We start from the raw sequence: 15297 nt of genomic DNA on the forward strand, positions 1-15297 counted from the left end.
GGGATAAAAGCAATATTATAGGATTGGAGTGTGAAGATCGCAGATGACGAGGGCGTTAACCCGAGTTCATCTGTAATCATACGAGTTTCCTGTAACATAAAGTCCATTCATTTTGTATTGAACTTTGACGTTTTCGAGTTATGTTGGTATCCGAATATTTAGGAATTTTTTGACCATGAGGTTTTATGTCACTAAGTTTTCAAAATCTGACATGCGCTGTCAGATCAAACTTTGAATTCAAAATAAAAGCAATAAAAATCACGCAAATATCAAATATATTTATAATATTTCGAACATACTCGTATTATAATGGCTGAAAGAAAAAAGAAAATGTTATTGACGGCTGCCTTAAAAACAGCCCTTATTAACTGCTTTGACGAGTTGAAGATTGCGTACCCAAATTATCCCGTTCCTGTCCTGCATGAAAAACTATCCCGTATTTTTTCGGTAAAAATGAATACTCCTCTAATAATTAATTTGTCATATCAACTACCTCTCCCATGTAGGTCGCGGTTAGTACAGTTAAACGAATAATAAGAGCCCATGAAAATGGTCAGGAACTGACCGATTCCAAACCACCACCTCGCAAAAAAAGTGAAATTCATACAAATGTATATTTTAAAGAAGAGTTGTCGAGAAAAATTTATTCTTTCCATAAAGAAAACAAGCACTTTACACTTGATGATTTATTAAATTTCGCCAAAGAAGAGTTAAATTACACTTTGAATCGAACTACGCTGTATAAAATATTAAGGTCTATGGGGTTCAAGTATAAAAAAGTAAACGAGAGGAAAATCTTAGTGGCAAGTAAATTCCTGATTTCCAAAAAAATTTGTTTCCTTAAAAAATATTTACAATATTTAGAATATGACAATGTCCATTTTATATACCTTGATGAAACATGGATTTACCAAAACGGAAGTCAGGTCCGTTTATGATGATGTTGACAAAAAGGCAAATCCTTCCAAAATACCAACGGAAGGAAAAAGATTTACAGATCTCCACGCCGGTCATAAAGGTGGCTTCCTGGAAGGGTGTAGTTATCTTTTAGACAGCAACATAGAACACCGGGATTACCATCGCACGATGAACGGTCAATTATTCCAGACTTGGGTTGAACAACAACTAATACCCGCCTTAGACAAGATAAATACGAAAGTTGTTGTTATTATGGATAACGCTCCGTACCACTCCATGGTTGCAGATAAATTACCTACATTGAAATCTACAAAGGGTCAACTACAGGAGTGGCTAACAAAAAAAAAACATTGCATACGACGAGTCAATGAGAAAAAAGAATATTTGGAATATAATAAAACCACACCTGGATGCCGCTAAGATTACAAGGAGGTATGTCATCGACGAGATTTTGGCAAAAAAAGGTCATGATGTCTTACGTCTACCCCCATACCATTGCCAATACAATCCGATCGAAATGGTATGGGGGTTCTGTAAAATGTTTTATAACAAAAACATTAGATCGCAACCTGCTTGCAAAAATAGGGTGTCTAGATTGTGGCAAGAAGCGTTAGTAAACTATACACCTGAGATGTGGGCAAACAGTGTTCAACATTGCGAGAACCTGATTAAAAGTGATTGGAATAAAATGATGGGCAATTTTCCAATAAAAGATATGCCACCAATCATCGTAAATTTGGCAGAATTATCTGATGATTCAGATTCAGACATCAGCGTTGTGTCGCTCTCCAATGAAAAACGTCAAAAATATGATGATCTCCACTTAGACCAAACTCCATTAGATTCAGATAGTGATGAGACAACTGAAAGAATATTCATTGAAGTAGTTTAAATGTTAATTTTGTTCCCACTTGTTTGTTCATAGTTCCTAGTACATGTCACTTGGCAAATAAATAGGATGTTTTTCTTCAATGCATTTTATTCAGAAAATGGTTCTTTTATACTAAATAAAGTATTCTTAGGATCCTTTGTAAATTCTCCCTTTCAGTTATGCCCTTCGAAACAGTAATAGTATGTTTTTGTCTTATGACCCATTATCTACCTTCACCATCAATATCACATATAGCTCCAGTTTTCTTCTTTCAGGAGCATTATGGCAACTATGTAGTCCAAGATAATGTCTCATCCAATGGTAGTTTTCACTTGCATACCCCGCTTTCTCTGTTTCATATTCTGGATTAACTTATTAAAACATCCATGTCCATTTAGTGCCTGGATCAGATGAAAATACATTTCCCTACACTTTCTTTTTGTCCAAATCTCAATGTTGGGTATCAAGAGCCATTCCGCTTAGCACCCTCCATTCTGCTTGTCAGCATCCTGCAGTTGTCCTCATATTCTCGTCTGTCGGGGTTCTCAAGATTCCCTCTTGTCTGCTACAATATTTCCTTGTTCGTGATATAATTCTCGCCATGCACAAGATACTTACTTGCCTTGAAGAGTGTCATGTCTCATGTAATAAGTATAGCTAGTGCATTATCTCTTGACACGCGAGGTGCGCGGTGGGAGGAGTTTAGCAGGGAGAAGGAGAACTATCGGCAAAGATCGGTTCAGCAACAATTCAACAACGGCGATTTTTTAGAACGGGTGGGAGCCGTTCGTGACTAGTCGTCTGAATTTGGTCTTCTGCGCAACTTTAACTCGCGTGTCAAGAGATAACGCACCAGCTCTATGTATGTTGTACATGCTATGTTATGAAATCATTACCAAAACAACTACTGTTTCCATGTACACTGGGCCATGAGCCTATTTATTGTAATTTTCAACCATAAATACATGTAACAATAATTATAAATTATTGAATTCTGTAACCAAACATCTCACAACAACACACGGTCCACGCGGTGTCACGCACAGGTGTCACGGTTTCGTTTAACCACAGTAGATTTACTCATGAGTAAATCTACTGTGGTTTAACCGTTAAACTGATTTGATGTTTACATGTCAATTGTCAAAAAATTTAGTTACTAAATCGGGACGTTTAGTGACTGTAAACAGGCAAAATATTTCGAAGTCAGAATCACATGATTGAAAAAAATTATAATTTGACCTTGAAAAGTTCAATACAAAATGAATGGACTTTACTTTGGCCCACGTGTTATGTACGGTCGGTGGACAAATAAAACTGGGACACTTAAAATTTAATCTGTGTAAATCAGACCATTGAATTGTCAATATATTTGTTAGTGTCTATACAATATGTCATACCAAAATTAACCTATTTGTGATAAAGCCGTAATTAAACGATGCAAATTTGTAAATGTTGACTTACTATATGATTGTCATTTTTGTCCCAGTTTTATTTGTCCATCGACTGTACGTACGATAGGTATTTTATCTAAGACCGCCTCGAATTAAAAAAAAGGGTAAATCTTATTTATTTACGCCAGTGGGATAAATGAGTTTCATTACACCACTCAGTGGGATAAGAACTTACTTATCCCACAGAGTGGGGTAATGAAGCTCACTTATCCCACTGAGTGAGGTAATGAAATGCGTACGGTAATGAAGTTCTTATCCCACGTAAATGAGTAGGATAAGTGTCATTTATCCCACGGGATTAGATAATAGTATAAGTACATATTAAAGAACAAGTTTTATAAGGGTTGATTTGGCGTACGAGTCCCAGGTGTTGGGGAGTTTTCTATGGGACGAATACGCCAATGTACTTATAAAACGAGCTTTTTATGTTATTTTTTCGAATTTGCACCCTTTTTTTAATTAAAAAGATAAATAAACTTTCAAATTCTAGGGAATTTTGTATTAATTGGTAATTCAAGGTGACGGATGCAACTACATACATCTGTAACAGATAGAGTTTGAACGTTAATATTGGAAGTTTTTTTGGTGTAAATGACAATAATACACTGAAATATTTTTAAAAATTTTCTTAGAGGTCCATTAAACCACACGTGCTTTAATAGATAGCCATAAACGACTCCAACTTGAATACAATAATAGACCTATTAGAGACGCAAATTCGAAAATAGTATATTAAAGAACGAGTTTTATAAGGGTTGATTTGACGCACGAGTCCCAAGTGTAGAAAACGACCCGTAGGGGAGTTTTGTATAGCACGAGTGCGCCAATGCCCTTATAAAACGAGTTTTTTATGTTATTTTGTATAATTTGCACCCTTGTTTTAATTTTTAAATAAAAAAATTAAATTTTCAAATTCTAGGGAATTTTGTATTAATTGGTAATTCAAGGTAACGGATGCAACTACATCTGCAACATATGTTAAAAAGTAGAGTTTAAACAATAATATTGGAAGTTTTTTGGTGTAAATGACAATAATACACTGAAATATTGATAAAAATTTTCTTAGAGATCTATTAAATCACGAGTGCTTTAAGAGATAGCCATAAACGACTCCAAATTGAATACAATAATAGACCTATTGGAGACGCAGATTCTAAAAAGTATATTTTTATGTTGATAAATTTAAACTTTTGTAAAAGGGTACAAATCTATAAGTATAAGTACGAGTATATCTAATTTACGGAGTGATCACAAATAAATGCCCCAGCTTATATCTCTCTTATTTGAAGTCCGATTTCAACAAGCGATACATCAAATACATCAAAGGGTCAAAAAGTACTATAAACTAGATATAAAATGTTGCCCTTAGCAACCCTACCTTGCAAGGGTCAAGGGTCAATTTTATTTTTTTAAATAGCAACATACAATTTTTTTGGTACTGTGGCGAGCAAAAAAATTGGTCGTCAAAATCATCTTTTAACACAATGGAAAATGTTCCATTGTAAAATGATCGTAAATATCATAACCTATCATCATGTTGTATGGCATTAATTGTCATTTTTTTTCTCATTTCTTTGACACTTTGTTGACATGGGCAGAATCAGGCAGGGAAATTTTTTAATTTGTGACAATCTAACCAAATTTTGAAATGACATTGACGACCAGAATTTTTTGCTCGCGACAGTACAGTTAGTTTCATTATGTTTTTCTGAGTTCAAAAATATAGCACACCTGTATATTTAATTTTTTTTTCTTTTAATAATGAAACTTTATATTAATAACATAATTACATAACATTTTTGTTTTATAATACAAAAATTTCCGATAATATTGCGGAATCTGGAAAAGTGCCCCGAATGCTTGCAGCGTTTCCACGTTGAATGGCAAGGGAAATCCTCTCGAAAAGGAATTTCTTTTGAATGGCCTGATTTCGCGATAAGTCGGTTTCCGATGACATTAATGAAATCGATGGCTTCTTTGCACCAAGGGCCTAAGGTTTCAAATGCTAAACCTTTAAACACGTAGTTTAACGAAATGATTGCAAGCCATTTCAGCGGCAAAACCTGAGACTTCAGATGATTTCAATACGTAACTGTCTGCAAGTGTATCTACAACAGTAACGTCCCAAACCAAAGGTTGACCTTTAATCCACGGTACTAAAGTAATCCCACCTGTTATTCTAATTTTTAATTCTATAGTATGATCAAAAGTCTTTGGATCAGAGTAGCCGTGGAATTAACAAGCTATCTAGGAAATTATTTATTTCAATGATTTTTGACAGATATTTGACAACTTTCAAGTTATAAATGGAAATGACGACACCAACCTGCAATAATAGTATACAGGGTTATTCACGAGAGGGGTATTTCTGAATTTCTTTTTACGGCAACCCATTATACACATTGCAACAATATCTTGATTTCAAATTTTGAAAATAATTATAACTGAATCCACGATGGCTCTTAGTTCTGTCTCTTTGACGTTAAAGCAAAAAATCTTTGTCAATTCGAAAAATGTGTTTTTACAATAACGACGAAAAGACTGACATGCTCCTCATTTATGGAGAGTGTGGAAAGAATTCCGTCGCCGCTGCGGATGTTTAGAAACCGATGGTAGACACTTCGAACACCTTTTACACTAATGCCCGTTTGCACCGAATTTCAACTTAATCCGGGTTACTTAATCATGATTATCTTTTAACCATGATTAAAATTGTGTTGCTTTGCACCACACCAAAATTAACTAATCGCGGTTAAGTCACGTTCGTCACGTTTTTGTAAAATATTATGTTAGTTGGTTTGGTTACTATTTTTTTGGAAAAAAGCGTTGCTGGCACAAACAGAAAAGAATAAAGAAGAGGCTTTATACTGGCGACAACGTCGAGAACATGATTTAATTAAATTTGAAATAGAAACGGAAACAATGGTTGTAACATTACAATTAAAGCAGAAGGAGTTAAATGAATAAATAAATGGATTTGTATTTCTTGTATAAATATATTAAAAAATTCTATAATCTGTTTCAAAATCAAAAATCCACCACCTGTTGAATTATGTTGGCAGAAACAAAGAAATCCCTAGAATAAATTTCATTTTTTTTGGGTTGGCTCAACGTCCCGCCAAAATTTGACTACGAACTGTTGAATTTATTACGTAACACAAAATAATTATTATGTACAAAATGGTGGTCGCTACCATATCATACCTTTTAAGTGAAATAATAAAATGAGAATAAAAAAACACGATGAACTATGACCAAAACGACTGTCAACAGTTTTCTTTCATAACCCCACTTTTTCCGACACTTGCAAACACCCTAATAACAAAAGTTGGCGACGTTGTCGGTTGTATTTTCGAGGTAGAATGCAGTGTTGGTGGATTTTTGATTTTGAAACAGATTATATACATTTTATTTTTATTACTTATACGAGTATAACCTAGAAGTAGTATAAGGGCCCCTATGCACACAGCTACTTTTTAAGTAAAGCACCCCGATTTTCAAGGGTAAACAGAAAAGCAGAAAAAATCGTGAACACCCCCGATTTTAAGGTATATTTAAAAATTAACATTTTTAAGGAAAACACCCCGATTTTCAAGGGTAAACTGAAAAGCAGAAAAAATCGTGAGAATACCCCGATTTTCAAGGGTAAACTGAAAAGCAGACAAAGTCGTGAAAACACCCCCGTTTTAAAGGTGTATTTTAAAATTAACATTTTTCAAAGATTTCGCCCTGTTTTTCTATTGGGGGCACTTGAGCACAAAAATGAATAAAGTTTCATCTAAGCGAATTCGTTTCGCTCATGACGACTACGTCCATGAATTCACAGTCCTGTTTTATAAGGTTAACGACTTTAAAAGAAAATCAATGAATTTTTCCGATGGGGTAAAACACCCTGTCTGTAAAATTGTCTTTGTTTTTTAAGCATTTTGACTTCGTTTTTTTTATTGGGCCACTTCAGTACATATGAATACGATTTCGGCGAAACTGATTCACCTTTGAAAACACTTAAAATTCGTCATTTTGTCCTGTTTGGGTTCCATCCTTTTGATTTAAGTGTTGGAAAATATATATTTGTCAATTAATGCAATTGATTTTATTTTTAATTTACAATATTTATTCAGAAATTTATTAAATGATTTATCAGATGATCCTTCAGAATTCTTCTTAGATTATACCTCGGATTATACAAGTGGACTTGAGCGGTTGCTACAAATAAAATAGATTTGCTAGATTGATTTCTCACCTCAAGTCCAAGTAATGAATTAAAGCGGTCGCACAGTCATCTTTCAACTCTTTCGTTGCAAAAGTTAAACTGATGTCTTCTCTTCTCTCTTCTTCTCCATCAAATATTATTGTTAACTGGTTGTCACACGGCAGCTTATCACTAAACATGAATGATGAACCCACTATCATGAGATTAAAATTAGCGGGTTTATTATAAAAGACAACTATTCCTGGATCTGGTAGTGTCCCTTTTTTGACCAGCATAGTTACATCTTTGAAGATAGGACCGGAGCCGTCTTGGACCTGTACTTTTTTAAATTCCACAAATGCCATTGCTTTGTTGGTTAATTTACGACTAATTCGTATTCGCTGCGCTTGACGATATTCTTCTAACATTTTTTCCATGTCCATTTTATCTACAACAAAAATGCAGATAACTGGCTTTTACCAGGCTTTTTATACAAGAGTCTAGCGATCAAACAGTGAGGAGCCGCCGATTACGCCCGAGTGTTTACGAAACGATCCGAATTCTAACTAAACTCATTCATGGCGGTTTTGCTGTACTTTCAAAAAATATTTCTTCTCAAAATATAAATAAATATCATTTAAAAGCCTCCTCCAATATAACTACATATTTAATTTTTTAAATTTCGATACCCATGTTAACTAACAACCAACATTAAAGCAAAAAGTAAATTACCCACCCAAGCCAAGGCGGGAAATTGAAGATAATCTCGACCGCTTTCTTGGAAACTGTATAAGCACAAAAAAGGAGTACAATGCAGAACAGAAATGGGTTAAAGTTATTCAGTTTTCCGTCTTCGATTATTACCGACGATCAGTATCGAATGTATTAACTTCTGTGATTTTGTGAAATACTAAGTTCAACAATTTGTTAGTTATTAAATTTAAAGGTTGGTACGTTTTCTACATTATTCATTCAAAAAATAATTAAAATTAGAATATTTTTCCCGAATAGCTTACAATGGACGGTAAAACAACTTACAAATGCTCAGTTTGCGAGAAAATATTCTCTAAAAAATCAAATTTCCAAAGGCATTATAATAATATACACCAAGAAACAAAGTTACAAGAAATATTTATTTGTCACCATTGCGAAAAACAATTTAAGAGTAAATTTAATTTAATCAGACATTTTTCAACATGTAGAAAATATAGTGAAAGCAGATTCCAAGTGTCCAAAAGAGTTAAATGTGCGTTGTGTAATTATGAAAATTCTCGTCAGACACTATTGCAGCATTATAATGAACAACACGGTGTAAACATATCCACAGAGTGTATGGATTTTAGCAATTTTCTCGAATTCGAAAAATGGAAAAATGAAACCGAAAAGTCCAATACTTCTAAATATATTAGATACGCTTCAAAAAAATCTGAAAGTAAAACTCATTACTATTATCGATGTCATCGTGATGGATTTTTTAAAAGTAGTGGGAAAAATATTAGACATCTTAAAATTATGGGTAGTAATAAAATTAATGGTTTTTGCCCATCCAGAATGGATATTACTATAAACAATACAGGTGGAGAAGTTTCAGCTAAGTTTGTAAAAACTCACGTTGGTCGTCAAATGGATTTGGGTAAAATTCCATTAACAAAATTGGAAAGAAATAAGCTTGCCACAAAAATTAGCTAGAAAATTCCTTTTGATGACATTATTAACGAAATCAGGGATACTGTCACAGAAGAAAAAGTGGAAAGAATGCATTTGTTGACACGGAAAGATCTTTTCAACATAGAGAAGTTATACAATTTAAATAATTCTGTGAGACACTCTAGTGATTATGTCAGTGTTGAGGCCTGGATCTCAGAAATTCAAGAAAATGTCTGCGATTCTGTAATCAGATTCTACAAGGGACAAGGACAATTAGATAGCCCATATTGTGAACTACGGACAGAAGATTTTCTTCTAATAATTATGAATGACGCGCAGTTGGAAACTTTAAAAAAATATGGTAGTGACTGTATTTGCATTGACAGTACTCACGGATTAAATGCATACAATTTTGAATTAACCAGGCTTATGGTTCTAGACGAATTGCGGCAAGGTTTTCCTTGTTTATTTGCATTCAGTAATCGATCCGACAATGTTGTTTTTAAAATAGTTTTTTCTCCCTAACGGTTAGAAATGTAGGCTGTGGATACCTCATTTGAGGTGAGAAAATTCAACTTTCTCGCTAAGGTAAGAAAGTTAATCATGAAATGTTTATGGTAAAACTGTACCAAAATACAAATGTCAAAAGTGTCAAAAGTGAAATAAGTTATTGATAAATGAAAGCCAATTCAATGAAGTAAGTTGGTAGGTCAATCATATAATCTGGAAAATAAACAGATAAGCTAGGTAGGTAGATTACTTTACCCTGTTTATATCAAATTTTCGAACAAACCTCAAATCTTCAAATGCGATGACAAGTTAATTAAACAAATAACACAGCCTACTATTCAATTCTCAAAATTTTCGTTTTAATCACGAATATAACCATTTTTTTTACTTTTTTTTTACTTTTTTCAACAAAGTTGTGCCGGTAGGGAAAAAAATTGTATTCAAACCTTGTTAAGAAAGTGTCCTTGCAGACCTTAGGCACTTACAAACCTCGTCTACGACTCGGTTTATAATCTTTGCCTGCGGTCTGCAAGAAACCACTTTCTTACCTTGGTTTGAAATATACTATTACAGTACTAAGACAAGCTTTAGGGGTTTCAGCAACTCCTCGAGTATTCATGTCAGATATGGCAGAAAATTTCTATATTGCGTGGTCTGATGTAATGGGACCTGTTGAATTCAGATTATTTTGCAGTTGGCATGTACTAAGAGCTTGGAAAAAAAATGTTAATTCGAAAATCAAAAAAACAGAAAAGCAGTTATCTGTACATGCTACGCTGAGAATTTTATTAGAAGAATTGGACGAAACTGCTTTTGAAAAAATGTTTGAAAATTTTATTAACAGTACTACAAATGATCACGAACTGACTGATTTTGGACAATACTTTTTAAAAAATTATTATAATAATAGAAAATCATGGGCCTATTGTTACAGAAAACATACGGGGTTAAACACAAATATGCATTTGGAGAGAATGCACCGCACATTAAAATATATTTATTTAAAAGGAAAAACTGTGAAAAGACTTGATAAAGCAATCAATGCTATCATGAAATTAGTGAGGGATAAATTGTACGAAAAACTCATCATTATACATAAAGGTATAAAAAGAAGTTAGTTTTTTTCAAATAATTAAAGTTTATAATTATTTTTAGGCAAAATATCTGCTAAAATGAGTGAATTGAGAAAGAGGCATAAAAATATAGACAAAATTAATGACACACCGATTATTGAAGAACAGGAAGGCAGCTGGATTGTACGTTCTTCAAGAGGTGATGATTTTTACACAATTGAAAAGGCGAATCCCAATTGCATGTGTGAGCTTAAATGTGTAAAATGTGGTAAATGCATTCATGCTTAGATATGTTCCTGTTTGGATTCATGTGTTAAATGGAATATGTGTAAACATATTCACCTTTTGTGTCAGTATTTTACTACAACCCAAACCAACTGTTACCGTTCAAGACAATGACGAGAACTACTTATTTACTGATTATAATGAAAAAGAGAAAGAAAAAGGAATTACTTTGAAGCAGCTCACAAATTCTCTTCCTTCCAATGCAAATCTGACTTCTGAACTCGGCAATTATCAGAAAAAACTCTTAGAAAAGTTCCAGTGCATCTTGGAGAAAGCTTCGACAGTGGATAAATGCAATGTAATAGAAAAAGCACTTTTGCCTATGGAATCTATATTAGCAGCAATGGATTCCGAACCACAGAACTTTGTCCCTCCTTGCAGCGAAGAAGAAATTACTAAGCGGAAAATTGAACCCCAGCGAAAATTTTTCTCCACTAAGAAGAAAAGTAGGACAAAAACTAACGAAACTCCTAAAATCAACAAAAATAATTTAACATTTAGTTTACTGCACCAAGATGACATTATATAATAAGTGTAGTTGTTATACATATACAGGTGTCCCAATATTGATGCGACAAAATTTGGGTGTAAATTTCTTTTTACTAAGTGAACCAGAACGTTAAAAGAAAATTAAAGGGGCTAATAGTTTTTGAATTGTTATTTTGAAAGTGGCCAATGGGGGTTTCTCTATTCGCAGGTGAAAGGTATATTCACTACTGCTACTCAGTTGCTAGACAATGAAAATTTTCTTAAATAATGTTTTCATTATTTATTTTTATGATGAACACATAATTTCCTCGGAAACTAAAAATCTTAAGAAAATAACCTGTTTCCTTAAGTAAAAAAATCTCTCTGCGATTGGTCACTTCTAATAATTCATAATTCGAAAACTATTGACCCTTTTAATTTTATTTTAACATTTTCGCTATTAGTTTCAAAAAAGGAACTTGTATGCAAAATCTGTCGCATCAGTTCTAGTCTGGGACACCTGTATATTCTTTTTTGTACCGTATATGCATTATTGCAATAAATTGTGTTTATCTATTTTTTTGCTTTAATGTTAATAGGTAGGTATGTTAGTTAACATGAGTATCGAAATTTAAACATATAAATAAATATATATTGAAGGGGGCTTTTAAATGATATTTAAATTTATATTTTGAATAGAAACAAAACTGTCATGAATATTAGATAAAGTTTATTAAAGTTTGTCTAAACATAAGTGAATTTTATGGTTTTAACATCTAAAGTACTTTATGAGGGATTTTAGGGTTGTTCACGACAAATCCATCACAACAGAATATTTAGCTACCCTGTCGTAAATTTTGCAACGCGTGCCCGTCTTTGTTAAACGAAAAGCTGCAGATTTGGTTATTGCCACTTTTACAACATCCCTCATAAAGTACTTTAGTTGTTAAAACCGTAAAATTCACTTATGTTTAGACAAACTTTAGTACATACTTCATTCCATTCTTAAAATTCGGAACATTTCGGAAACAGTCAAGCGTATTCGTGGGCTCCTCACGGTTTGATCGCTAGACTCTTGTATCATCCGTGGACTCTTGTTGTGATTTGTGGTTATGTTTTATGTTTGTGGTCTAGGGATGTGTTGTTATTTAGCAACCTGTTATTTTACAACAGTTATTTAGTTGTAGCAGTTGCCACCTGTTATTCGTTTTTAGAAGTAACAGGTTAGAAAATAACAGTTTGATAAAAACATCCGCATCACACAGCAGAGAACAGAACACTACAATCACATCGGCACCAGTCGACACAAGTCGAGTCGCAGTTGAAATGTCGTAAACAGGTACTGAAGCAGAAAACCAGAGTATAAAAATAACAGGCAACGCAACAAAAGCAGAGAGCAGAGCTACAGAGCAGACAACGTCTAGCCCAATAATCGACAATCGATTTGAATATTCGAAGCTGTGATTGGTTGAAAAACAATAGTTGTGGAAAATGACATAAGTGGTACCTATAATAATATGTATCTCATTTCTCATTGAATAGTGAATACTGGACTGTTACTGCGTGTTTGAGTGTGGCATTGCGGAATATTATAATCGCTCTGAAAATAAATTAAGCATTTCCAAATAAAAACGAAAAATAATATTTTATTAAGAAATATAAATGTAAATAAAAACAGAGCAGAGCGTTAGTAAACCAACTGTTATTTTGAACCTGTTAAAAATAACTGTTATTTTAAAATAACAGAAACAGATTGTACCTGTTACCAGAAAATAACAGTTTGGCCCATCCCTATTGTGGTCGAACATCGGGTTGAAATGTTGAATAGTCGAATGTGACGAGGAAAATGGCGTATTTTAAAGATCGGATCAGTTGTCCAGGCCTCATCAAAAAACTGTCGAGAGAATATCCCAACATTGATAATCGTAAGTCTTAATACAATTGTTTCCGTTTGTCTTTTAATGTGGATTATTAAAAATGTTGTAGGCAATTTACCAAATATGGTTGGTTGTGTGTCGATGCAGGAAGAAAGCGAAGCAAAAGAAGGCTTTCGACGCATCTGTTTCAAAGACGTGAGAATTGCAAGCGTGACGGCGCACCGAAATAATAGGATACCGTCGTGTTTTTGGCAAGTACTTTATGAATTAAAAAATCCTACTACTGAATTGGATGACGATACAAATGACAGTAACAGCAGTGGTCCAGTTCCCCTTAAACTTCCAGATGATCAATGGTCATTACATAAATTGTATGAAGATATTACAGCAGTGGCCGATTTTTTGGGAGTGAAAGTAGTAAGAAAATATACTGAAAATCGATTTCATGCGGTCGTTGAATACTCTCCGTGCCAATGCCAATGTACCTGTCAGGATTTTAGTGGTGGTCTGGTCGCAGAAGAACCTCTTTTGCGGTCAGACGTTGTTGCAAAGGTGGCTATGAATTTATATGCAATGAAATTAGACATGTAAGATATTTTCAATAAAGTTAAAATAATGTATCATTTTTTTTTTGTTTAATTGGAAAAGTGGAAAACTATATCCCTAAATTTAAAATAAATAATCAAGTTAATTATTCTTGATGAAGAATTTGAGTTGTTAAAAAAGTTACCTTGTGATGAAGAAAAAATATCAGAAGTTAACAAGGTCAAGATAACTTTCAAAACAATATTGATTTTATCAATATATCACTTTTAAAGTCAGATGTGGATCTATCTTTCGTCAATTTAAAAAAAAACTTGGAGATAACCACACATGTTCGATCATTTGGGCTGTATTATTTTTTTAAAGTCGTTAACATTATAAAACAGGACTGTGAATTCGATTCGTGGACGTACTCCACTCATGAGCGAAACGAATTCGCTTGGACGAAACCGTATTCATTTTTGTGCTGAAGTGGCCCAATAGAAAAACGGCAAAATTTTTGAAAATATGTTAATTTAAAAATATACCTGTAAAACGGGGGTGTTTTCACGATTTTTTCTGCTTTTCAGTTTACCCTTGAAAATCGGGGTGTTTTCCTTAAAAAATGTTAATTTTAAAATATACCTTCAAACGAGGGTGTTTTCACGATTTTTTCTGCTTTTCAGTTTACCCTTGAAAATCGGGGTGTTTTCCTTAAAAAATGGCAGTGTGTTGAAGAGGCCTTCTTACTACTCCTACAGTCGGGCGAAATAATCATTAATAAATTGCCTTCTTGCTAAAGTACCTGCAGCTACACCAGCATTGTTTTCGTATTGTATATCTGGAATTTGACATTCTCCTATCAAGCGGTTCAATCACGGCCTCCTAGATATGAGAAGAGACAAGTCTCTTATCCGGCCCTGCGTGTCAGCAAAATGTTTGTGATTTCAAAATGGCATTTAACGGCATGACCAACTTCATTAAACTATGTTATGGCCATCCCAAATGTCGAAAAAAAGTAAACCCAATGACAAGTCGATGATGGAGATGAAGTGGCGATATCTAGTGAAATTTAGAATAACCACACATTTAAAAAGTTAAATATCAGGTTATGTTATATGCCATTTCATTGTCAAAAACTGTCAGTTTATACGTTTTCGTTGTCAAAAACTGTCAGTTTATACGTTTTCGTCGTCATAAAAGTATAAACTGACAGTTTTTGACAATGAAATGGCATATAACATAACCTGATATTTAACTTTTTAAATGTGTGGTTATTCTAAATTTCACTAGATATCGCCACTTCATTTCCATCACATGACCAACTTCATTAAACTATGTTAACGAATTTCTTTTCTAGTACCACAAATTTCCCGAAGAACCTCAAACCATTTAGCTCTAACTCCACTGTCGCTGGTAAATTGAAATAAAGGTTTTTCAGAATTGCCACAAATAATGCATTTAATGAGCATTTTCAGAGTTT

The 15297-nt window shown here is 33.6% G+C and overlaps 1 protein-coding gene and 1 long non-coding RNA gene across 3 annotated transcripts; one reads left to right on the plus strand and one right to left on the minus strand.

The window, feature by feature from the left end:
- Window positions 1–123: 123 nt before the first annotated feature.
- LOC138137606 (uncharacterized) lies at window positions 124–3074 on the minus strand. 2 transcript variants are annotated; one of them, XR_011161808.1, is made up of 5 exons: window positions 2408–3074; window positions 2021–2354; window positions 1078–1973; window positions 891–1026; window positions 124–839 (listed from the first exon to the last, which is right to left on the minus strand). It is a non-coding gene; the product is annotated as an uncharacterized lncRNA (long non-coding RNA). The 2 variants fall into 2 exon arrangements; XR_011161807.1 differs by having other exon boundaries at window positions 1078–2354.
- A 9385-nt stretch (window positions 3075–12459) lies between these two features.
- On the plus strand, window positions 12460–13912 carry LOC138130950 (uncharacterized). The gene is made up of 3 exons (XM_069047680.1): window positions 12460–12538; window positions 13210–13340; window positions 13402–13912. The coding sequence occupies exons 2-3, from the start codon at window positions 13262–13264 to the stop codon at window positions 13881–13883; spliced, it is 561 nt and encodes a 186-aa protein (XP_068903781.1). The 5' UTR covers window positions 12460–12538; window positions 13210–13261; the 3' UTR covers window positions 13884–13912.
- Window positions 13913–15297: the final 1385 nt, after the last annotated feature.

This window comes from Tenebrio molitor, chromosome 1 (genome assembly GCF_963966145.1).
Source record: "Tenebrio molitor chromosome 1, icTenMoli1.1, whole genome shotgun sequence".
Classification (NCBI taxonomy): Eukaryota; Metazoa; Arthropoda; class Insecta; order Coleoptera; family Tenebrionidae; genus Tenebrio; species Tenebrio molitor.